Raw genomic sequence first — 23761 nt, 5'->3', positions numbered from 1 at the left:
GTCCATTGCCTCAGAAGGGGCAGCACAGTTCAGCTCATGAATTGTGGAGATGTGTGTATTGTGTATTGGAAAATGTCACGTCAAAATCCATTCTATCAATAAACTTTACAGTCAATATTAATTATTCACTAATTATTCTCGTGGGTCTGAGCCTGAGCCGCAGGATTCATTACCACACTTCATTAATGGGAAAAATGCTTTCAATTTTACTGCCTGACCTTAACAGAAAGCCTTTCACTAACAATTATTTTAATTTAAGCAGAACGGACATGGCTAATCTGATCATAGTTTATCTTGTGTCAGCGAAAAGGTGAACACGTTTCTCGCATAGTAGCAGCGTGACCATTTATGTGTATATTGTAGCTTGTAATAGTTGATTTGCCAGAAAAGTGTGCAGTGTTACGAGTTGTTTGGAATTGTAGGAACAGAATTACAAGGTGAATGCTTGTGTTGGCTCACTGTAATCATGAACAATAAAATGCCTATTACTAATACTGCAAGGTTCGCACAGTTTACCCTTTTTGGCTACACAGCTGGAATTATCATACCGGGTAACTTATAATACACCCTTATTACAACTCATTCATCATACACAACTGTCAGACCTCAGCTCAACCAAACACAATGAAAACAAGCTGGAAAACAACATACCTGCCACAGAATTTGGGCGCTGCGTCGCCAGGGAGGATGTCCCGTGTGCATGGTGTTGCGGTAGAGGTCTTTTGGGCGCAGGTGGGGTCCTGGTCTCCTTGATCTCAGCTCTAGGTAAGGCCTCCTCTGATTGGACGGCCAAATTGTCCTTGCTGGAGCCATGATGACGCTCATCGGTCGCACGGCCCATTACTCCCGCACCGCCCCCTGGCCCGTCATCTTTAGGTAAATCGGCACAGCGCTCCTCATTCTCCGAAGAACTGGTGATGGTGGCTGTGGTGGCACATGATTGTATATAGGTAGTTCATGACATTCATGAATCGATACACTGTGTAAAAAGCTGCAATTGAACCTTTGCAGCCAATGCTATGTTCATCTGATGTCATATGATTTCCTGCCTTGCAAGCAGATATTCATGAAAAAAACATGTACAGCATTGACAACCTGTACACCCAATATGGACATCTACATTTAGAAGTGTATCACCTATTTATGCTGAACATAATGTCCTCTTGTAGAACAATTCAATATTTTTGCTTGTTTCATGGCAATACCTGGCCCTTGTTCTTTTTTTGTAACTTGAAATGCAAACTCTATTTAAAGAAAAGTGCCCTATTTTAGAGAATCAGAGCCATAAGCAACAAAGACAGCAGTGTCCCAGTTTTAAAGGGAGGGTGGTGAAGCCTCAAGGCTAAAGTGGCATTGACTTAGAAAAGTAGGAACTCCAGCTGTATCTAACTCCGTCACTTTCAGCTGTCACCTGCCACTATTTGCTGCATAGTATGGAGGCAGACCATAAGAAAAACAACGACGAAAAAAAGATTTGTCAGCAGTGTAACAAAGGTTTTGCAGGTTGTCATCTAAACTAGTTTATGCCACGTCTAATTAGGAAGCTTCTGGAGGCAGTTCTGATGTTTTTCTTGTCAGGAGGCTGGATAAATGCTGCTATAAGAGGAGGAGTTAGATATGGCTCCAACAATCTAATGGAACCAGCCTGTGGAACACCCTAAGGAGTTTCTTTCTAGTTAATGGCCTTTAGTCATGAATTAAGGGGGGAAAAGTCCCCAATGACAGTAGCTCAGCAGTTAGAGCATACATCCACAACTGTGCAAACTGTTATTGTATCTTGGGCAAGATACTTCACCCAATTTGCCTATATTTGAGCTCTGTGAGGTATTGGCAGCTCCAACAATATGCTGCATTTCTCTCCCCGCTCTTCACCCCCTTTCACTCACTGTTCTAATTCATGCGGGCTAATAATCCTTAGAAAGAAAAGTTATGGTTCTGCCTGTCAAAAGTGGCCATTTCATTTGAAGCTAGATATTAAAACAAGCACAAATACGCAGCACTTCACATCTAAGCACTGCTTGGCTATATGAATATGCTTCACATGGTCACAGAGTCAGAATAAAACATCGGGTGAAATTCTGCCCTGGATTTTTCAAAGGGATTTTTCACGGTGCAGTGAGCACTCACCTATGATCCCGCTATCCTTGCTCTCCAGCGTAGAGGTGGGGCTCTGGGAAGTGGGCCCAGGGATGTTTCCGGTGAGCAGAGCCGTGGACGGAGCCAGACCCGGGGGACTGGAGAGCGTGCCGCAGGGGCTGGAGCTGCTGTGGGGGGAGAGAGGAGCGAAGGGCTGGGGCAGACTCTTCCCTCCGGGTGTGATGCTGAGAGTGGAGCAGGGGCTCTCTGAACAGGGGGACGCCGTGCTGCAGGTCAGAGTGGAGCTGGGGCTGCCCCCCTGCATCGAGATATCACACTGTGGGAAGGGAGCAGGAGCGACAATATGTCAGAATGGTTTCAAGTGATATCACACGTTCTATATGCCTGTTGCGTTTATTTGACAAGGAGGGTTAAAAGTGTTATTTTGTGATGAGGACATGCATTTCATGATTTCTGCTGTGACTATGGTGGCATTATTTCTATTCAATATGATTTTGGAGTGAAAATGCCATATTCATCTTTACATCATTGCATTCATTTGAAGGTTGTAACCATGTCGACACGTAGTAAAAATGTTTTAGATCGAGGGGAGGAAGGTTAGCTTGGTAGCGGGCTAATTTTCTTCCTCGCCAAAAGTCCAGGGACCAGGCATCCTAATTTTATTCTATTTCCTTTATTTTAGACATATAAATCGTACATATTTCAGAGTCAGTTCCTAATGATGAGAATTAGGTGTGAGCCACATCGTATCGCATATCGTTATTGGAATATAATTTTTTGATATCGTTGTAATTTTTTAGATCGTTGTGGACATGATATAATTTATGTTACGCTCAGGTCCATCAGAGTAACATAAACACTGACTGTGTAGGACACAGGGTTAGGTGCTTAAATGTAAAATGAAATGAAGGATGTAAACTTGAGTAGCTCATATTTGCAAGGAAATTAGTATGTCGTTTATCAGAATCAGAATAGTTTGTATTGCCATTGTTTGAGAACAGGTGCAACATAAAACATATAACACAGAATTTAGATAAAAAATAAGATAGCTACAAAACTTTAAACTGTAAGGCTATAGGGGCATGCATGAAGAATTCATAATATATTACAATTAATTTTCCCATTGTCAATTATATCGTCAAATATATAGTTATCGTGATCTTTTTGATATCGTGATATGGATTTTAGGCCGTATCGCCCTCATGAGAATATGTAAAAACAAAGCTTTTCTGTTTAATTTGAGCAAATACAGTTCACACTTCAGTCAGTGCAAAAACATTTAAAATGCATATGACCGGTTTTAATCCTTTAGAGCACTATGTTTTTGTTAAAATTGTTTCTTGTCTTCTAAGCAAGCTTTTTTTTCCTATACCAATCTGCAACTCATATACTGTATCACATTCTGGACTGCCTCGACTTGGGTGTACCATTTTCTCCAGAACAGAAAATGCAGTATGGATTATGAACCGCCATTTTCTGGTCTACTACCTGATGTTAGTGCACAATAAAAGGTACAATGGATTTGGTACACCTTGTAATACAATGAATTGCCTTTTAGTTACTGGAATTCAAGCCTGTGTAATAGACTAATAGTGTTAGTATAGTTGTGACTGTGGAGTCCAAATATTCAATGCTGTTTAGTAACAAATGTAGCTTCAAATCAACATACCACTATCAACATCTCTGTCACTGCTGCAAGTGCACAGAAATACAATGAACAATGATCACACGCATCTGGTTGTCAAGACAACCGTAAAAATGGAGGTCAGTGTATATAGATTCACTCACATTTCTGAGGAGAGCGAGAGATTGCATATGTGAGCAAACAATCTGCTTTGTATGGAGAAATAATTGGCCCTCAGAGATACCGAGACAAGGAAATTCACAAAGGTAAAGCTAGTTATAACAGCATTACATCTTCTGCTTTTAGGGGTCACTGATGACAATGAGAAAACATTAAAACATGGGGTTACTAATCATAGATATGGGCACTTATCAGGGAGTACAACTGCATGAAAAAGACAGCCATTCAATCTCACATTTACTCCTTGGACAGTGGAAGGGGGCTGGATCTAAAATAGACAGTTGGACATGCTGACACCAATGAAGGAAATTGTATATCAGAAAGACGAAACCCACCACCTCAAAGCAAGGAGATAATATACATTGTTAACTCGCTTTCATCATTTGACCCATCCTCCAATCAGTACGTTTGGGTAACCTGTCAGGAGCAGTGGACAACAAAGGACTTATTACATGACTCAACCTTTCCTCAGTTGCCTTGCTATACATAATCTGCATACCCTCCATAAACATCCAGATGTTCAGCTAGGATCTTGGTCTGACCCGCCTTACCCTCCCAAAAAAGTCACAAAAGAAATATCACACACTGGACTGCTTTTAGCTTTGATCACAGCACACATTCGCTGTGGCATTGTTTCAATACGTTTCTGCAATGTCAAAAGATCCGGTGTTACATCAATCAAAAATATCTTATTATTAGTAGTAGTATTGATGATGGGAGAGTGTGACCAATGTGCTAAGCCTTCTCCAGTACATCCCAAAGATTCTCACTGGAATTAAGATCTGGATTCTGTGGCCGATCCATGTGTGAAAATGACATCACATGCTCCAATTTAAAGTCCTTCAAAATGTGAGCCCGATGAACCCTGGCATTGTCATCTCCGAATAGGCCCGTGCCATCAGTAAAAAAAATGAAATCCATTGATGGAATAACCTGGTCTGGTCGTTCAGGATGTTCATGGTAGTCGACTGATCTCATCCTTTGGACGCATAGTGTTGCTGATTCTGACCAACTGCAGCAACCCCAGATCAGTTGGTTAAATCCAGGTGGTGTATTTTTTTGGTCAGGCAGTGAACCTACTCACGTTTCCATAGTGCATTTAATCCCAATTTTGAAATTATTTTTCTACAGGGCTAAGCCATATGAGGATAACAATATTATCATGATAATCACCATGATGATGGTAATTTATTTTTCTGTTCTGTTTAATGCAGCTCTTGGCTCAAGTGCAGACACTTTTATCCAACCTCTCCTCTTATTGGTCAGTCTCGTCCTTCTCTGAATGAGTGACAAAGGAATTAACCAGTCACAGTGAAGTGTAAACTTTCAGACGAAGGCTTTAGTTACTTTTAACGACAACAGAAAGATACTAAGTCTACATAAATTGTGATAAAAACAAAAGTGATATAGGCTGTTAGAAAATGTTTGTATTTTTGAATGGATGATTCATTGTAATTTCTATTTTAAACAATGGCTCTGGCTCATCAGATTCACAGCCGATTTGGTTGGACTATATCATTTAAATCGCATTAACACCAACAGGCAAAGGTAAAAAAAAAAAAATAGAGACATCATTTGAAGATCCTGCGATTAAAAAAAGGTGAAGTAAGTGAACCTTTCACTAAACAGCTCCCATCTGCGCGACTGTTTGGCTTCATGCGCGCAGAGAGTGACTGAGCGTGCACATGGGAAATGAAAGCATAATTCCTGTTACTTTCATCCAGCTGTCATCTTCCCAGAGCTGCAGCGAAGAGCCAAACTTCATCACGCACTGTGGACATTTACAGTTTACTGCTCAAGAAACTGTAAACACCGACTGCTGTTTGCCGTGGATGAAATGTAAGCAAAAAGACAATAATGTTGATACGTCACTTCGTAGCTTCACCACAGTTAAGGGCAAAAAACTGAAATTACTGTTGTGAGGCTTTCGCTGCAGCAGGATTTATGACTATGGCCAACTTATTAATTAGACTGGGGGTTGTTAATCAAACCTCGAGTGATCTCAATTGCTCATTCTAGAGCCACAGTGAGTAGAATCTAATGCGTGATTCATGATTTTAGGCAGTATGGCTGAAAGCTCATATTGCTTTCCATTCATAAGATTATAAAATGAAATACAGTGTATCTAACATCATTTTCTGTTCAAAATATACGATTAAAACACTCCCAATAGGTCTTACATTATGCTTTCTTTAGGCAGTTTAACGACTTTAGGAAACCTTAGCCTTGATGCTTTAGTCCAAATACTGCAGTGAAAAGGCTTTTCAATCTGTTGGTAATGTCAAGAAGGACATATATATATAGCTAATCAGCACAGGAAAAATAGTTTGACCATGAACAGGATGAAAGCAAGTTTATTGAATGTATTTAGACTTTAAGAGATGCTACTCCGTGTGACGTATATCAGAGTGTGATCTGGCGTTTAAGTGGGAGACAGACTGAGGGTTTACTGACACACATGCAAATGAAACATTCTCCTTTTGCAGATTATGTCACATTATAAAATGGATAAAAGCTCCAAATACTTAATTTTGCTTGTTACAAGATATTTAAAACATATAGGGTTTAATATTATTTAGATTTAAAGATAGATTTCCTTCACATATACTCTTGTATTTTATCTAACTTTTAATTAGATTGTGATTTATTTTTGATCATTATATCTCCCATCCCTAAGTGGAAGATGGAAACATTATTGAAATTGAAGAAAACTCCACAACGTTATGAAAATCCACTGGCAGATATTTGTGAAAGTCAAAGATGTAAATTTCCCACAGAAAACAGGAACTAGAGGATTTGCAAATTATAAATAATCAAAGGAATACAATTTCACTATCCACAAACTTTGATTCAGACGGTATTGAAATGTTTGGATGAGTAACAGAGATCTGCTTTGTATAAGATGAGGAAAGACAAGCTTATGACAGATTCTTAAATTGATGCATCACACAATAAAAATAATGTTTTGTTGTATTTTCCACTGGGCAAATCTCATAAATGCATGACCTTTCTGTGCTGCTATAAATGCCATGCGCGATCAGTAGAGATTATTATTTCTCAGGATCCTGTTCGATTTGGGCTAACAAAAGTTGAAACCATTTTGACAGTCAGTGGTTTGAATCTCTCTGAAAATATACTTTCATCTCTGGGCTGTGTGATCTTGCTCTAGTCTTATTAGTCGTGATGTAACAATTCAGCAACGGAGAAAATGGTCGGGAGGAGACACAGAAGTTCAAAGTTACTCCCATGCAGTTATTCCCTATATACAGGAGCCTCATCTATCTTGGCCAGGACAACCCACATTCCTCATAGACCGCTGCTATCTCTGTGCAACTGACTGAATCTGGAGCTCAGGTGCTTCAATGAGGCTGAGAAAATGGGCCAAGGCTGAGCAAAGCAGAGACAGGACCGTAGGCTGCACAACGGTTACAACTGCACAGAGACATTATATGTTGGTGTTGTCAGGTGCTCTAATGCGATGATCTCATAGTATATGATATGAAATAAAGGAAAGCACAACACAAAATGTGTGTTTTAAATTGTATACAAATTGAATTGAATAGGTTGAATTCAAAGCATGCTAGCAATTGATGTCTTAATTTCAGATGGAGGGTATTGGCCTATTCAACTCTTTGGGTGATTGTTTTTGAAAGACATATCCAAACAGAATATCTACTAATGTTGAACCTATCCATTGTCAGCAATAAGGTCTACACACCTGCCATATGATGGCCTAAAGGATGGACGCCAATACTATAGTGGAAAAACAAAGCAAAAATCCTCTTTGTTCATTTGTGCTGAGAGAGACAACATTGGACTTTGGACCAGTTTTGTTTCATGTGAACAGGGAAAAAAAAAAAATACATAAGTATTAACAACAAGGTGAAAAGATATAAGTATTTTTTCAGTCAGTCTCAAGTCAAATTCTACATAAAAAGTAATACAATACCAGCCACAGCAATAAGAATTCACACAAAATACTCAATCTTTTGAATGGTGAAAAGTACACAACATAACAGGAAAGACTCATCCATAGGTTCAGGCTCATTACATTATGTGATATCACATGAATGCAATGTATTAAAACTCAATGTCTAGGAAAAGCAAATCATTGCATGCATCATTCTGGAACATCACAACTTTACATATTATAAGCAGAGGTGGGTACTGTAGCCAAAATATTTACTGTACTCAATTTAGAGTAATGTTACTTTAAAAATAATTAGAAGTAAAAAAGCAGTGGCCCAAATATTTACTCAAGTAAAAGTAAAAAAGAACTTGGAGTTTGATTCATGTTTCAGTTGTGACATACATTATGCGAAACAAAATCATTATGAAGAATTAAGTAAACAAAACATAATATGTATTTTACGTGTGAAATGAAGATTTGTCACTTAAAGACTTACTCACTGTGGCACAAGTTGTTGTTTTTTCCAGATACCTAATTTTAATATTACTCAAGTAGAAGTAAAAAGTACTGTATGAAAACTACTTGCCAAAATACAGTTACTTCAGAAGGTTTCTTAAGTACATGCACACCCACCTCTGATCATAAGGGGAAAAAACTCTTTCACCTTAGTTGACAAAAGGGAACACTGAATTCGAGCCAGACAGTTTAATGTCAATAGGGCAGGACAAAAGCTAAGAAATCTCAATCTTTAACCTTAGACTTCGAGCATGTTATGAAATTAGAAAAGCACAACCTCTTTCTCCCCTTCTAGCATAACATTCTACAAGGACTTTATTGATTTGTTTGAACTACCTAAAGGGTGTTAAAAGAGACCTGCAAGAGCTTTGTGTATTATGCATGTAAACAGCTAAAAATCAATTCACTATTAAACTAATATCACCAGAAGGAAGCACAGGCGAAGGTCATCTGATGAAGCCATATGCCCTCCTTATATGACATGACAGCAAAAAAGACCGCAGGAAATCGATACGTCGCTGGCCTACCTTCCTCTCCCTCCTGTCCTCCATAGGGGAGCTAGAGCCGGGTGATGCTTCTCCCAATAAGAAGCATAGTCTGGTCATCAGTTCCTGGGTAGAAAGGGAGGAGCCCAGTTGGGGCGCCACGTGGAGGTCTAAAGAAACAGCAGAGATGCCCACATTAGGGATACACATTCTGATCAGTTTCATGGGTGCTCTATGAAACAGTTATTGATTAGCTGTTATTAACGCTGGTTTCACGTCATTGCACATACATTTCATATAAGCGAGGCGTTTTGCTGCTGTTGATCCCCATCATGAACAGTGATCGAAATGACCAACAAAAGACCCATTTTACAAACAGTGCGTTATTTTGTTTCATGCCCTATACAAAACTTACAAAATGTAAGTGGGAGCGGGTAAAGGTTAAGCTTGAGGCCCATTCCTAGCTTTCCTAATAAATTGCAAAGGTAACCATACCACAAGTGCTATATAAGAACATCATTCTAAATGTTTATGATTAGAGTATTGCACAGAGAGGTATTTTGACACAAAAGTCTAATTTAACAAATTAACAGGATGACAAAACACATTTTATTCCACTAGAGAAACAAATGAGGTAAAGGCCTTTGATGTAGGTGCCTATAGATTATAATTTTGTCTCTTCTGCTCAGCGTAACGATTCCTTAATGGTATTTTGTTTTGTAATTGATTAAGCACATGATGGTGATTGATTAACCAAACAACCATAAACACGCTGAGCCAAAATTAAGGCTTCTAATGCATATTTTAAACAGTTTTCCCCACCCAACCAGCAGCATCAGTAGTGTGAAATGTATGCATCCACCGGGTTGCCGAAACCCCAGCTGATTACGCATGCACAGACGGTGACTCCCCCCTCTAACCACTGTTACCGAGACCATCACCACGGTTGGAGGCGCTAGAAAAGGTTGCGCGGGGTTGTGAGTTGGTGCACACGCCTGCCAGGTGCGCTCAGTTTTAGAAACGTCTTGTGAATTTCAATCAGGTCCATCGCAGTGAGAATGAGCAGCTTGTATCAGCAGTTGCTATAGTAGAGAGAGAAAGGGAGAGAGAGTCGTCTGACGCGGGCCATGCGCTGCATCCATTTATCACTGTTTTGAGGGTTCCCCCCCTGGTGACTTGGCCCCTGACCCCGCCAGCGACTCACTTCTTTGCACATCCACCTCTGCGTAGTAAGCCTTTATTTCCCGTTAATGTCTCGCGGGGCAACTGAGCAATAAAGATCTCACTTCTTTTAACACTTTTGTCTCTGCTGAGTAACATGCATATTGAGTAGGCACATAAACAGGATGACAGGACATCGCAGATTACAGGGACAGCTCACTCCTCCTCACAAACATCTTCGGGTTTGAGACATCATTCCTTTCACACTCCCTCAGCTGATTCCTTCTGTCTCCTTCTGTCGCTCGCAGCTTTGAAATAGGTACGCCGTCACGTCTTTCTCTCAACTATTGTGAGCCGAGTCTGAGCTGTGGCTGTGAGTGGATCAAGGTCAATTTCAACAGCTTCTTCTATATGGCTTCTGTCGACATGCCAGTGTGGTAATTGTGGTGAATACAAAAGTACATGGGTGTACAAAAAGCAGGGAAAAACTTTGCATTTAGTCCCCAGAGGCGTGACATCTAAGCCAAAGTAACACGAGGACACGCTGGATGTCCACTACTATTAATCAAAGTACCTAACGGTTGCTATTGGAAACGGGAAGCTGAGAGGTGCCTGGCAACTAGAATAGAAGGTGCCTCATGAAATGTGCTTATCCTTCGGGTAGCCCTGTGGTCAAATACACACAGAAAGCCTGAGGTGTAAACAGTTTCCCCATTGTTTAATCAAGCAAGGGAAGCTAAAGTACCTGAATACACTATTAATAAAGCTGCCCAAAAGATGACAAAGAGAAGAAAGAGCACAGTGAAGTTTGCACCTTGGAAAAAAAAAAACACAACTAAATTGCAGTCACTTACAAGCTGAAGACAGTCCCTCCTATAAGATCCTCACTCATTCAAGTCAATCATCACCTGAGCACAGATGTGACACCACCCACCCGCTCCGGTTCTCACCTCTGTGGTCCGCTCTGCCACGGCACGAGGCGCTGCAGGAGCTGTCGGCATAGTCCGGCTTCCTTACCCGTCCTTCGGCCACGGAGAGGAGAGTGAGAGCAGCGGAGAGGGAGGTGGGAGGCAGCGCGATCAGGGCGGCCAACGCGGCGAGGGGAGGGGTGAGGTGAGGGGGAGTAGAGGGAGGAGATGGAGGGAGGGATGTGAAAGAAAAGTGAGGGAGAGAGATTAAGCCAATCCAGATGAGATCCGTGGTGCAGAATTTGAATTGTTTCCCAGGAGTACGAGGCTCTATGTACAGAGAGGCAACCCTGTGTGCAAACACAGCAGTATTCCCTGTACTGTGGGCGATTGTGCTTAATAAATGAAGATAGCTCATGTTTACGTGTTTGAAGACGGGGACACGGTTAACGCGTGGGGTGTGTCTCTCAATTTATGCAATGTTGGTTTGGAGAGTACAGAGGGATGAGACTCTTGTGAACTGAAACGAGTCAGTATATTTCCACTGGGGGTTATTTATACTTTCAATCACGCATGAGAGAGCCGCAGACTCTGAGCTCTAAAGCTGCAGTTCAATTTGCATGGTCAACTGAGACAGACTGACCATGACAGCATAATTTAGTTGCTGTAAATTTCCTTGTCGTGCCTGTGTGGTTTACTTGGGACCAAACAGCTCTGCTGCTTGGAATGGAACATAATCTATCCTTTTTCTCAATGGCTTTACTAGCTGCACTACACTGCCACATAGTGTCAATGTAAGGTAATGCAAAGGCCCAGGTTTGGATTTCTTTTAAATTGGAAAGAATGATCATTTACTGTATGGATTACTGTATGAAGTTGGAAGGCCCACATTCAGCTAACTACCACAAGCTGTGACCCAAATAAAAATATGTAAATATTCATTTCAACTTACAACAACTTTGACACCGTTTTAATATACACCATAAAATACTTTTTTTTTTCAAAGTTAAGTTAATTCAAACAACACAACATTTTTGGCAAAAGGCAAGGCTCGCAACACAACGGCTGACAATATTCCTGTAGTGGAAAGTGTGCAACTAATTGTGCACAATAGAGAAAGATTGGCTCAAGATTGTTTTGGATACCCTTACCATCGCCTTCCCTTTAATAAAGATTTTTCTTTTATATAATATAGAGCAAATATACAGAGATATGCCAGGTTTCAAAATTAGGCCATTTCGTTCATGTGGGTATGTTTTACTAGGTGTGCCGCTGCGATGCTTGGATTGAGAGATTTTTCATAAGAAGTCAATCTAAGAGCCCGTGTTGGCATGTGACCTATATGAAGTCCTTGTCAGACAATTAAATCTGCCCATGTGTCCATTCCTAATATGTCAGAGTGACCCAGCTCACTGTAGTTTCTTGGCTGAATTTATCTCACTCAATTATTTACTTTGACAATCTGTCACATTTTTGGGCCCGAGAGGCACCGTCTGTGTATGCTCTTTTCTTTGCTGTCACATGTTGGGGAGCAGCTGAACGCACAGACAGCTAATAAAGGCAAAATCCATCAAAGCACAGTGCTATTTTTACCCCTACTCCCCTGTGTACGGCTTATGATGATTATATCTGGATCATATTTGTATGCATTGTTATTACTGCCCACCTGGGAATGGGACGCAGGACTGGGAGAGTGCCAAGTCGGCCGGTCGAGGCAGCAGTGGCGAGGAAGGCAGAGAAATGGACACGCCTTTGGTCAGACGGGATGGTTTTCTTTCCCTGTGGCTCCGGTCTTGCTCCCTACAGTGTGGGGTATGCCTCTCGCCACCCCTCTGTAATGAGCTGGGAGCTTGCACCTCTGCTCCTGAACAAATAAGGCATTATGTAAACACACAAGGAATTTCTACGTACAATTTCAGTGTTTGTAAAACCATCTTAGGCCTAATTTTATAATGCACCAAACTATTAACTCGCACAAGGCTTTGTTTTGCAAGTATGTATAATTCTTAACTTTCTGTCATGTTTTATGAGTTTGAGAACCATTGTCACTAACAATGGCAGTAAAAAGGATTATTATGAAACTGATTGTCATTCTCCATTTTTCTGTTTTGCTAATTTCCTTTCAACCTTCTTGCACAAATAAAACACAAAATCCAACATTGCTGATTAATCAAATGCAATACAGCACTCAAAATGTTAAGTGTGTTCCTTCTGTCATCTTTTCATCTGTTTTACCAATGTAGTGAAGGTCTTTAGTATGAATTTGCCCTATTTTTATCCTAAACCACATGTTGTTTGGCCTTGGTTTAAAGGCACTTTACCAGGGGACCCCAAGTAAATCAGCTTTCATAACATTCGACATATGGGTCCGGACATATGCAGTCATTTCTCTTGAAATTCAGCCATAGAAATTAAGTATATTGAGAGGATGAAAAGGCTTCGGGATCCGGACTAAAGCCTCTGGAGGTCCAGATCTGGACCCAGGGCCGCCAGTTGGAGACCCCCTACAACATTTCTTTGCCCTCCTTTAGTATACTGTAAACTCAGACGTTTGTGGGAAAAGACACTAATTTAAAAACATTTGAATATGAAGTTTCACGTGAGTTTTGTAGCATTTCTGGGACAGCGACCCTGAAAAGTGACCATGTGAAGAATTAGAATGCTGCAAATATGTTAGGAAAGGTAGAAATGAGTTTGGACCAAAACTAACATTTTTAATCTTGTGACTTCCTTTTGCATTTTCTGTAATAAAACAAAAACAAAACAGGTATAGGGCCTTTAAACACCATGCTTTAGTCCTGGGCTAGTTCTTTGCCTATTAACGAGTCACAAAGGAACATCATTAAATATGTTTCTCATTGAGGAGTGGCAGAGCGAGCATATCTCGACTTAGAGGCATATTAATGAGTGAGGTAATGGAAAGTTGCAGAAGCGTGTCCTCCATGGGAATACTTCTGGATCAATAAGACATGCTTGCTTTATTTGATCTGAATGCATACAGCAATTCAATTAGTTTTCAAGACGCGAACTAAAAGCAATGGCCATCGCTTTGTTTGAAATCTGCATAACAAATCACATCGATGCATCTCATCGGCTTTATTGGGATGATTAAAAATGTCCATTGACATATTGCACAAACAAAAAAGAGAAGTGTGTCCTTGTCAAGAAAATCGACCACTTTTGTTGTGTTTGATCAGATTTTAGGTCAAAAAGATCACAGGGCTCTTGTGAAGGCTACTGTAAACAGACCATATTATTTTAATGAGACTGGCACACTTTTGCAGCTTTCTCTGTTCTTGCTTGCTTCCCAGGGCAGTGCTAAATTAAACATTAATGACAAACATGGTCGCTTTAATACTGAGCTCCACTAATGCTCATACGTCTCCACTGTGTGACACATAAAATCGCTTCAGTACAGTAAGTCGTAATGCGCACATATTTCCAAGCTACACTTTCTAACTCAGAAGAAGGTCTGCCTTATGGCTTATCTGGTTCAGGAAAACGGCACAGAACTTTCTGGTTTACTGCAGGAACATGCGCACAAAATTTAGGGTCTTAGTAGGTCAGGATGTTTCTCAAACTCAACTCTTGACACAGTTAAAATGAAAGCAGCAGGAGACTGTATAAAGGACAGACACTGATGAATTGGGCTAATTGAATTGGCTCTGCAAAAGCACCCAGGAGAAAGAACCTGGATCAATGCAACACAATGTGCACAGATAAGAATTGATTTTGGGAGAAGGTAAAGGCAGACATACAAAGTACATAGAGTATTTCAAATGGTGTACACGATTTGAAATTCTCTTTTTGGTATATTCTGGGACAAAGACAAAAAAATAAAATAAAAAGATTCTCTTCAGCCCTAATACTTAGTTGTGCTTACCTGCATACTTCTGGTTCTTTTTTCCTCCAACTTTGCCTTTTCCCTCTTTCTTGTTTCCAAAGACAGCTCTGAACATAGTACCTTCAGGCAATGGGAGACTGCTATATTTGAACAACTTAAAATACCGTTATTTCAACAAAGGAATAGAATACAACAAGTAGGAAATCACACAGCAAGAAGTGAAATACAAGTAAATTATCTTGAGAACTACCTACCTTTTCTGATGTTCTTGCAGAGCGTTATAAATCCACAGGAAGATCGTGAACAAGCACTCACCACCGTGGAGTGAGTCTAATTAAGAACTGCTGTCTCTTCCCCGCAAACTGATGGAGAGAGTCGCGCGTAATACGCACATGCGTAATTGCTCCTTGGAATTTTACAGAATAAACTCCACACTTTGCTGCATTTTGGAAGGTTGTGATACCACGTGAACGCAGCCTATTATCAGCCAGCTGCTTGGTGTACTGTCTATTTATTTATTTTCTGTTCTTTCATTTGTTGTATTTTTGGTTTATTGGTTTTCATTGTTTGCTTGTTGCTTGCTTATATGTTTTGTTTTAGTGTTGTCTTTATAAACATGTTTTTTTTTCTCGACCTAAAAAACAACAGCATAAAAACAAAGTCAATTGATTGTCTTTTTCTTTCTATTAAGGCTTCGGGAATGTGACGTCATATCGCTAAGCATTATGGGATTAGTAGCAATTGTAAACTAATGGAGATTTTAGAAGTTAAAATACTGGAGTTATTGTTCACATTAAAACACTTGGACACCACAGTGAGTTAGATGTATTTACCAGCAGTAACTCAGCAGCTAACGGAGCTGTTCCACGGCTATTTTCTCCACTTTATAAACTGTTTTTGGCTAATGTTAGTCAATGGAAATGTATGCTAACAGCTGGAAAGATGGCCGATCTCCATGGTAACTGTAGACTTTCCCGAACTCTATAGGATAGCCAAGCTTCCACCGAAAATAAAATCAATGATGGGAGTAAAATCCATTATGAACGAACTATTACTGACGTAGCTGTCTCATTCCCTCATAAGTAGAAGATAAATTGTTACTTGCCGAACCCAGGCCTAGGGGGCAGGCAAGAGCCAATATCCTGTGCGTTTTCGGTATAAAAGTGAACGTCATCGACTGTATCGCTCTTCTTCCATGGGGTGGTCTGTAGCTAAAGAGCGATCGAAGTGTGCTTTACCATGGTTATTTGTATGGGTAAGTTTTCTGTCTCTTCTTGTCTATATTCTTAGATGCAGAGGCGCAAACAGAATCTAACGAGGGAGTAAAAAGTCGTTTAGTCGTTGGTGCTAATGTAAATCTATGGTGGCGCGACTGCCATGCGCTTTTCCTGCTAGCAAATGCTAACATTAGCATCTTTAACTTTTTCCAGATACAGTTGCTAACCTACCTTAAACCAGATGACCAAACTGTGCATCAAAGTCAACCTCATTCTTTTCTTTTTTTTTGCAGACACGATCAAATGGGGACAAAAGTGCACAGATGATGATGATGATGATGGGTTAAATCTTCAGCATTGAAACACGTGTACAGATATGGGTCTATTTTGACTCTGAAGGAGCACACCGAGATTTGCTTGAAATGAAGTAAGTTTAGTTGAACTTAATGTGAAGCTCTCGGATCTGCATCTTTGACAGCCTGGGCTCCCTGTTGTGGGATATCCCGGGTTTTAAATACTAGATGCGACAGTGAATGTCCCTGCGCTTTCTGCCAGCCATGTTCAGTGGCGACTCGGATTGAAGAGGGGAGGACATGATTACATCGACAGGCATTTACACCCCTGTTGTAACGCACAAGATGATCACACGGTAATGTCTTCTCATTTTAGGTAGATCAAAGACGTGCAACGCGAGGGCAACACTGACTGCCAAGCAAAAAACGGACAGAGGTGAGGATTATCGTCATGTATGTATTCGCATCCACTGATAGACCCAAAGCAGGCTTTCTTGGCTTTCGGGTTTGCATAGTGATGCTAAATCAAACAATCCTCGCGCTTTCTGGCTGCTACACTACATGGCTGCACAGATTGAATTGAGGAGTACAGTTTAGCTTGCCTTTTTAAGTGTGAATTTGTATCATATTTTACTTCCCCCCCCCCCCCCCCCTCTGTTGCAGACTTGATCACCAAACACACGTTGTACAGGACTGGAAGGTTGTTGGAACTTCACAAAAGAATAACCAAGAACTGGCTTAATGTGGAATTTTAATTCATTTTCAAAGCATTGCTGTTTAGTAAACTTGTTGTGTTGTAAAATAAAAACAAGTGCATCTTAATGACTGCCTCATTTTGTGGGGAACTCACAAGGGTATCTGCTTTAACTTGGGGTTAATTGTTCAAATCCCATATCAAGGTATATATGAATACTGATTACAATGCAACGTTTGCTCAAAACTACTTTAATTACATATTCAACATTGAAATGGTATGTTGTACAGTCACTTTCACACATTAAAAAGCACATTAAGAACCTTGTATGTCCATGTTAAACCACTCAGACACATGGTTTATAAAAATCTATTCATCAGTCTTGTCCTCGCCTTGGTAGTGTCGGTACTCTGGCTTCAACTCCCACGTGTTCTTGTGCGTTCCTTTCACATTGTAGATGCCAATGTCACGCAAGATCTCCTTCAAGTAAATCTAGGACAAAATAAGCATGAAATGTGCCACATCACAAGCTGATAAAAATCCAGTCAAGCTTTAGTTGACTTTAAATGACCAAATCAATGTTTGACAGTGAATATTTTATGTAATCTGCAACTGGCTTCATATCAGATCACTCATGGCCAACTGGGTCTAAATGAGCTGCATCTAATTGCCTTTTCAGTGTTTAGCAAGCAGCGCAATCTAATTTAGTGCCGTCAGCCATATTTAAAATTAGCATTGCAGATGAACCCTCCCACTGTTCCATCTATTTGACACTACTCTAATGTCATTGTTCCAAAGATCATGATCAATTAGTGTTCTAGGTCTTACCACAGGCTGTTTCGTGATGTCCACCAGGTCTTTGATGTTGTAATACTGGTGCTTTTCGAAGGCAGAAAACAACATGTCCAACACCTGCTGTTTTTCCGCCCTCGCCCTCTTCCCTTCCTCCTTCTTTCGCCTCTCATACTCAAGCTGCAACAACAGGATGCAAGAGATGAGTCAATAATAAAAGAAAGTTCTTTTTTTTTCCTCAATTGTTGCACATTGAAAAGACCAGTGCACAGTTTGTTGTGCCATATTATATCATTAATACAAAGAGAAATAAAAGTAAATAAGGGTCCCATTTTCTTACGTTGTTAGCGTGATTTGCCACTGGTTTGTAGTTGTTGGTGACTGCTTTCTCCAACTGTTGTGATACCCTGTTTGGTTTTGAGGACTCCTCGATCTGTAACCTGTCAATCCCCAAAAAAACCTTTACTTTGTACCGATTGTACTGTTGTGACTTAATACATACGTTTTGAAAATACTCACCTTTTCAATCGCATGTAACTTTCACTCACAGCTGGTCGACACTCTGCTCTTTGTACTACCATCCCCTCCAAGGCAATTTTATCTACAAAGATAAAAATGATTGTCAACTTTTTTTTTTTTTATGTCAAAGTGGATATTGATCCCACAAAGCAAATGTTTGACAATACAACTTGACATGTATCCAGCACCATCATTCTGTGAGCATTCAAACCGCAAAAATGCTTTATAAACAGGCCAAATAAAAGACACACATATTTCACATAGTTCATTTTAGGCTGTATAGAGCATTCTTTATTAATGCCCTCTCATAGTACAACTATGAAAAGGTTATTAGGGAAGTTTTAGATAAAGCCTTAATACAGTAGAATTAAGACCTTATGCGTCGCATCAAGTTCATCAACTTCTACTGTAGATCAGTGATTCTCAAACTGTAGTACTTGACTCATTTTTATTAGAGATAATTTAATTTATGCTTCAGTCATGCATTTAGGTGCTTTTCAAGTTAAAACATGGCTTACACCCAGTTTAGACATAATTTGGTCCAATTTAGAGCTGATTTAATTCTGACCTAGTCCTGATGTGGTGGTACTTGGAAGGTCAAATATTTCATGTACTTGGCATGAAATGTTTGGGAACCACTGTTGTAGATGTTGATCAAGTATGGAGAAACAGGCAAATCAAACCAACCACAAATCTGAATATGTAAACAATACAACAAGAATAAATCGCATTTGTACCCAAGCAGATTGAAAAGTTAAATGTAGATTTTAAAAACACAGTCACAAACTCAATGAAACATATTTATGGTATACAAATTCCCCAATAGAGGGCACCACACCAGAAAGAGACACTCGAAAGACGCAGCTCTGTCACTCACGACTGGAGGACTCACCTGGACCTGCGCCCGACCCTAGGCTGCTGCTGTCAGACCTCTCCTCTGACTGGCCTACAGAAACGAGGGATGGATGATAAAAATGGCAACACATGGGGACGAATGAAGACAGCCAGGATTTTATTCACAGCAGTATCAATCACACAGATTCCACATATTCTGCTAAATTATTTATGAGGAGCACACAAGCAAGGGCAAAGCAAGCATGCCTTCACACCAAGACAACAGAGTCACTCCCACCACAAGGACAACAACGTGATTTAGTCACAAAGAAATCGTCCAGCAGAAATCCGCAATCTTACACACCAGTAAAACAATCTGACCAAAAACTCAAACCATCTCCATGCACCGATTATATCAACCACAAAAATGAAATCATTGTTGATTTTGTTGACAAATTTGTTAAGCAATCATGCTTAATTCTGTAACCACTTTCAGGAGGTATTGAGCAGACGCAAGTAACATTGAAAATAAATTGGAGCAATGGCAAGGATTAGATTTAAGAAAAAATTTGATTGAAGGCTGCACACGCAATCAACAAAAACAAGCCCAGCAAGCAAATCATTATATGAAAAGCAAGTTGTCAAATGGCTGGCCGCTGCACACAAAAGGCTTCTTTTAAGACCATACAATGCGTACATTAGAAAGCAATTAAAAGGGCTGCATTTATACACACACAGAGCCATTACATTGCAGCATAGCATAATGGGTCTTACTAGAACACATAAACCTTATTAATTAGTACTACTGTATTCACATTTAAACCAGAAGATGACAAAACTATGTGAATGTGAGTATACCACATAAAAGCAAACCATCAATCGGATTATATAATAATTTAGGTGCGCAATAAAAGGTCAAGAAATGAAAATGTATGTTTCTGGCAATACAGCAGACAAAGATGAAGTAGTACCACATCCAGATACACACCTGAGGAATTCTCGGTGAAAACAGCTAATGTTTGGCCTCCTACTGTCTGCATGGTGAACGGATGATCTCTTGGTGCAGCTACTGAGTCTATGCCATCAATTACTGTCAACTCTTCGTTTAGAGTGAAAGTCACCTAAAAGGGAGGAAACATGTTATTGGCCATTAGAATTTGAAATGCATAGTTTCATATTAGACAACCACGTTACATAGGCATGAACAATTACCTCTGGTTTCCCCATGTTCCCCTTCCTTAAAAAGAAACAATCATTTAAATTAAAATACAATGAACTTTGACTCTCAGACAGTAAATTGAGGTTCGTTTACGTACTTGCATATCCTGATCTTCCCAACTTCGCCTCTGCCAGATGCTTTTGCCCATTGTTGAGACAGATATTTTGGAACCTAAATGAGAAAGTTCAGTGTCCAAAATGTATTCACTTTTTGGCTTCACGAGACTCATTTTGTATTTTGATGCAAACAAGTCATTTTTTTTCAATGTAAAACTAAACGAGATAAAGACAAGAATTCAAAACAAATGACTGTAATTCGTAAATCCACGCAGCAGCAGCGGGAAATGCTAACAAAGCTAAACAATCGCTGGAAATTATTTACGTTTCACCGATTGTTCATTACGATTGAACAAGAAACACAGACCTTCACGAGCCACACGCCTGTGTTTTGTTTGGCACCAGTTAAATCCACTTCTCCCTTTTCGGACATTGTATAAAGTTAAAATGCGACACGAGCTAAAAGGCTAAAAAGCAAAACACCGGCACATGCGCAAATCGAGTGATACAGGTGCCAAAGAAGCCCAAAAGACATAAAACGAAAAAGGGTTTTCTAGCGTATTTGTTACGTTATGTTTATTTAGATCTATAATAATGATTGTTTTGTACAAAAATGAACAAAAAGCAGCGTAAATATAATTTCATAATTTTATTGAAAAGCACTTGACATTAAATTCCTTGCCCTCGGGCTTATAATGTATCTCTACCTGAATATAAATGATGTAGGTCTAAAAAAAAGTTTATTTGTACAATATTTGCAAATGTTGTTTGCATATATTGCAAATCTATAGATTATTAATATCATCAATAGATAACTAAGATTACACTGATATTTTTTCACATAATGCACAACATCAAAATTCAATAGCAAACAAATCATAAATGACCAGCACTTCAACATTCTACTTATTTTGACAAACCTCTTTCTTTCCACAAACATTTGCTAATCAAGGTTCAGTACGCTACCCATTCTCTAAAGCCAAAGAGGGAAAACACATTCACAACAAAACTGCTAGTTTAAGCTATATTTTTCAATAAAAACGTGTTTATTATTAGACAAATTTCTCCAACCAGAGATATACACAAGCTTTACATTTTCACAGAAACATCTTGTCCTTGCTATGGGAGAAGCGAGTGTTAAGTTCTTGAGACTTTTTCAGTAATCTTTCCTTCTGAGCTTCATCAAAGCGGTTTACTTGAAGGTCTGCATCTCGATCAAAAGGCCTCCTTTCCACTGGTTGGTCAGCCTTCTCACTTGTCTTCTCCTTCATCTTCTTTGTGTGTAAACTCATGAGAGACTCGGCACGTTTGGTAGTCTGAGAACAAAGAGTGTATGAACATTGTAGTTTTTGTAGCATTCTCAATCAGATAAACTATTACAGCAGAAGCACTTACATTATATTTAGATACTTTCTCTGCCATCTCAATTTCTTTTCTGGATAGCTGTGGAGCACTATCTTTATCCTTTTCACCTTTATTTTTACCCTCAAGGCGCTCCTGTTTGTTGAGAATGCAACGTTTTTAAATTCAACAGCCTGATAACCAACATACAGGCAATGAACAACAGAGACTTACCCTGTCCTTCCGCTCCCTGTCTTCAGGTGTGTCTGTCCAAATTGAGCGGTCACCCTTCTCTGGACCAGACCTCTTTTTGAACGTCCGAGCACCAAGACCGATGTGTTGAAGCTCAGGTGGGAGTTCAGTCATCCACGATTCTCTTGTTGGCACACCTGGTTCATCCTAATACAAATAACTGGGCATGAATTCATGCTCAAAACATTTTAGGAAAGTTTTTTTCTTTAAGATATGTACGTATGTACATATATGTATGTATTTAAATTTGCTATGCAAAAGTGGAAAAACAAACAAAATTGGATTTGCAGCAATTATCGCATAATGTGCACCTGTACTTCAGACAAAATGTTTATATTGCGTCAGCCATTAAAAAAAAAGTTTGTCTGCATCCTCATGGTCAGACCAACGTCAGCGGGGCATTGACTTGAAGCCACTCCATTCGCAACAGCACTCAAAGGGGCAAACAATGGAGTCGAATTGATTGACACATGTGCGACCACCGCACCTTGTGCCACATTTCTACCAATACATTCATCAATTCAACTTGTGACGTTGTTTATTTGCCCCTTAGTTTGCCCCTCTTGTTGCTGATGGTCGTGGCCATGGAATTCCCGGATGTCTGACCATGAGTATATTTATGCAAGTAAAAAAAAGATAACCTAAGTCTTATTTTTGATGCTATTGCAGTAACTTACATTCCCTGTTAGCTTATCTTTCATTCTTTGTGCCCTCCGTTCAATGTCCAGAGCCACTGAGTTCTGGATCGGCTCATTAGATGGCATGGGTCCGATCACATCCTCATCTTCACTGCTGGACGTCTGAGGCTGGTACCCTGGAGGTAGAGCTGGACCTGATAAATCTGCTTGATCTTCACCCTCGCTATCTTCTCCGTCATCATGGGACAGCCTGCGAAATCCTGGAGGCAGTGCTGGTCCTATTACAGAGTCAGGGGTCCTAAGGAGAGACTATGAAGTTACAGCTTCTGTTTTTTAGTCACATGGATTATGTTATGTTGTATGTTTTCAGTATGAAGCGAATTACTGCTCAGGAGAACTCTGTTGTTTCTTGAATCCTGGTGGAAGGGCTGGCCCAAAGAATCCATCATCTTCTGTCTTTTCCCTGTAAAATAATATGTAAAGTTGTATTAAGTTGGTATACTAGCTGGATACTTTTTTGTAGCTACACAAATAAATAATATATCACTATGCAGAAGCAGATGAGGACAATAGCACACGACACGTTTACATCAAAGAAACCTAATATTAATATTTTCAAACATGCAAAACTTGATTTAACATTATAAAAAGCATAAACTAAACAGATCAAGATAATGATTTCACATACTGTTGATTTTCTGTGGAGTTACTTGTTTTGGCTCTCTTTACCGACACCTCCCCTTCACTTTCGTCTGTAGAGCTCGGTTCACCCCGTTTGTATCCGGGAGGCAATGCTGGACCAGCGACTATATAGAAAGGAGTAGAATATGAGATAATGCAAGACAAGAAAATGTGAAGAAAGCAGTGTTCTCTTTAAACAAAAACAACCATACATTCATCGTCTGATTCGGACTCCTCCTCGCCTCGATCTTTTCTCAGACCAGGAGGCAACGCTGGACCGATGAGATCAGACGACATAACTTTGATTAAAAAAAAAGAGATATATATATTTTGTTTAAACAATACGCGTGCAAAGAAAAAAAAAAGGAAAAAAAAGAGCTTACTACTATCCCTGAAATGAAGGCAACCTTTCACTCAGGATGTAAACAGTGGTGCTGCGTCGCTATTGGTTCGTTTCGTTCAAGTTGCCAAACGTGCAATAACATGGTTCCGCAGCTTTA

At 39.8% G+C, this 23761-nt stretch overlaps 3 protein-coding genes and 1 long non-coding RNA gene across 7 annotated transcripts in view; 1 reads left to right on the top strand and 3 right to left on the bottom strand.

Annotated features, from left to right (window-relative positions):
- Positions 1-15106, bottom strand: part of LOC306962094 (protein TANC2-like) — a 56680-nt gene extending 41574 nt beyond the window's left edge. Inside the window, exons 1-7 of one of the 3 annotated variants that reach the window (XM_079555151.1) lie at positions 14980-15106; positions 14765-14879; positions 12548-12745; positions 10924-10995; positions 8855-8982; positions 2128-2413; positions 652-924 (exon numbers count right to left, since the gene is read on the bottom strand). In XM_079555151.1, the coding sequence (XP_079411277.1) occupies positions 652-924; positions 2128-2413; positions 8855-8982; positions 10924-10995; positions 12548-12745; positions 14765-14840 (1033 nt within the window). In that variant the 5' untranslated portion in view covers positions 14841-14879; positions 14980-15106. Of the gene's footprint in view, positions 1-651; positions 925-2127; positions 2414-8854; positions 8983-10923; positions 11370-12547; positions 12746-14764; positions 14880-14979 lie in introns of those variants that run through there. The other 2 variants (XM_079555152.1, XM_079555150.1) reach the window with 2 other exon arrangements.
- Positions 15107-15772: 666 nt separating this feature from the next.
- LOC306962571 lies at positions 15773-16833 on the top strand. The gene is made up of 3 exons (XR_013792827.1): positions 15773-15980; positions 16236-16369; positions 16612-16833. It is a non-coding gene; the product is annotated as an uncharacterized lncRNA (long non-coding RNA).
- A 449-nt stretch (positions 16834-17282) lies between these two features.
- Positions 17283-20853, bottom strand: gtf2f2a (general transcription factor IIF, polypeptide 2a). 2 transcript variants are annotated; one of them, XM_079555214.1, is made up of 9 exons: positions 20717-20853; positions 20391-20464; positions 20287-20311; positions 20063-20195; positions 19133-19186; positions 18241-18322; positions 18062-18161; positions 17758-17901; positions 17283-17421 (listed from the first exon to the last, which is right to left on the bottom strand). In XM_079555214.1, exons 1-9 carry the CDS (start codon positions 20780-20782, stop codon positions 17299-17301), a joined length of 801 nt encoding a protein of 266 aa, XP_079411340.1. In that variant the 5' UTR covers positions 20783-20853; the 3' UTR covers positions 17283-17298. The 2 variants fall into 2 exon arrangements, with proteins under 2 accessions (XP_079411340.1, XP_079411341.1); XM_079555215.1 differs by lacking the exon at positions 19133-19186.
- A 351-nt stretch (positions 20854-21204) lies between these two features.
- Positions 21205-23697, bottom strand: gpalpp1 (GPALPP motifs containing 1). The gene is made up of 8 exons (XM_079555762.1): positions 23645-23697; positions 23474-23560; positions 23269-23386; positions 22966-23043; positions 22620-22878; positions 21925-22089; positions 21745-21846; positions 21205-21665 (listed from the first exon to the last, which is right to left on the bottom strand). The coding sequence occupies exons 2-8, from the start codon at positions 23556-23558 to the stop codon at positions 21447-21449; spliced, it is 1026 nt and encodes a 341-aa protein (XP_079411888.1). The 5' UTR covers positions 23559-23560; positions 23645-23697; the 3' UTR covers positions 21205-21446.
- Between the last annotated feature and the right edge of the window lie 64 nt (positions 23698-23761).

This window comes from Gobius niger (assembly GCF_951799975.1).
Source record: "Gobius niger genome assembly, chromosome: 4".
In the NCBI taxonomy this organism is placed as follows: domain Eukaryota; kingdom Metazoa; phylum Chordata; class Actinopteri; order Gobiiformes; family Gobiidae; genus Gobius; species Gobius niger.
The sequence above is the reverse complement of the archived record's forward strand: the minus strand, read 5'-3'. Positions and strand labels throughout refer to the sequence as shown.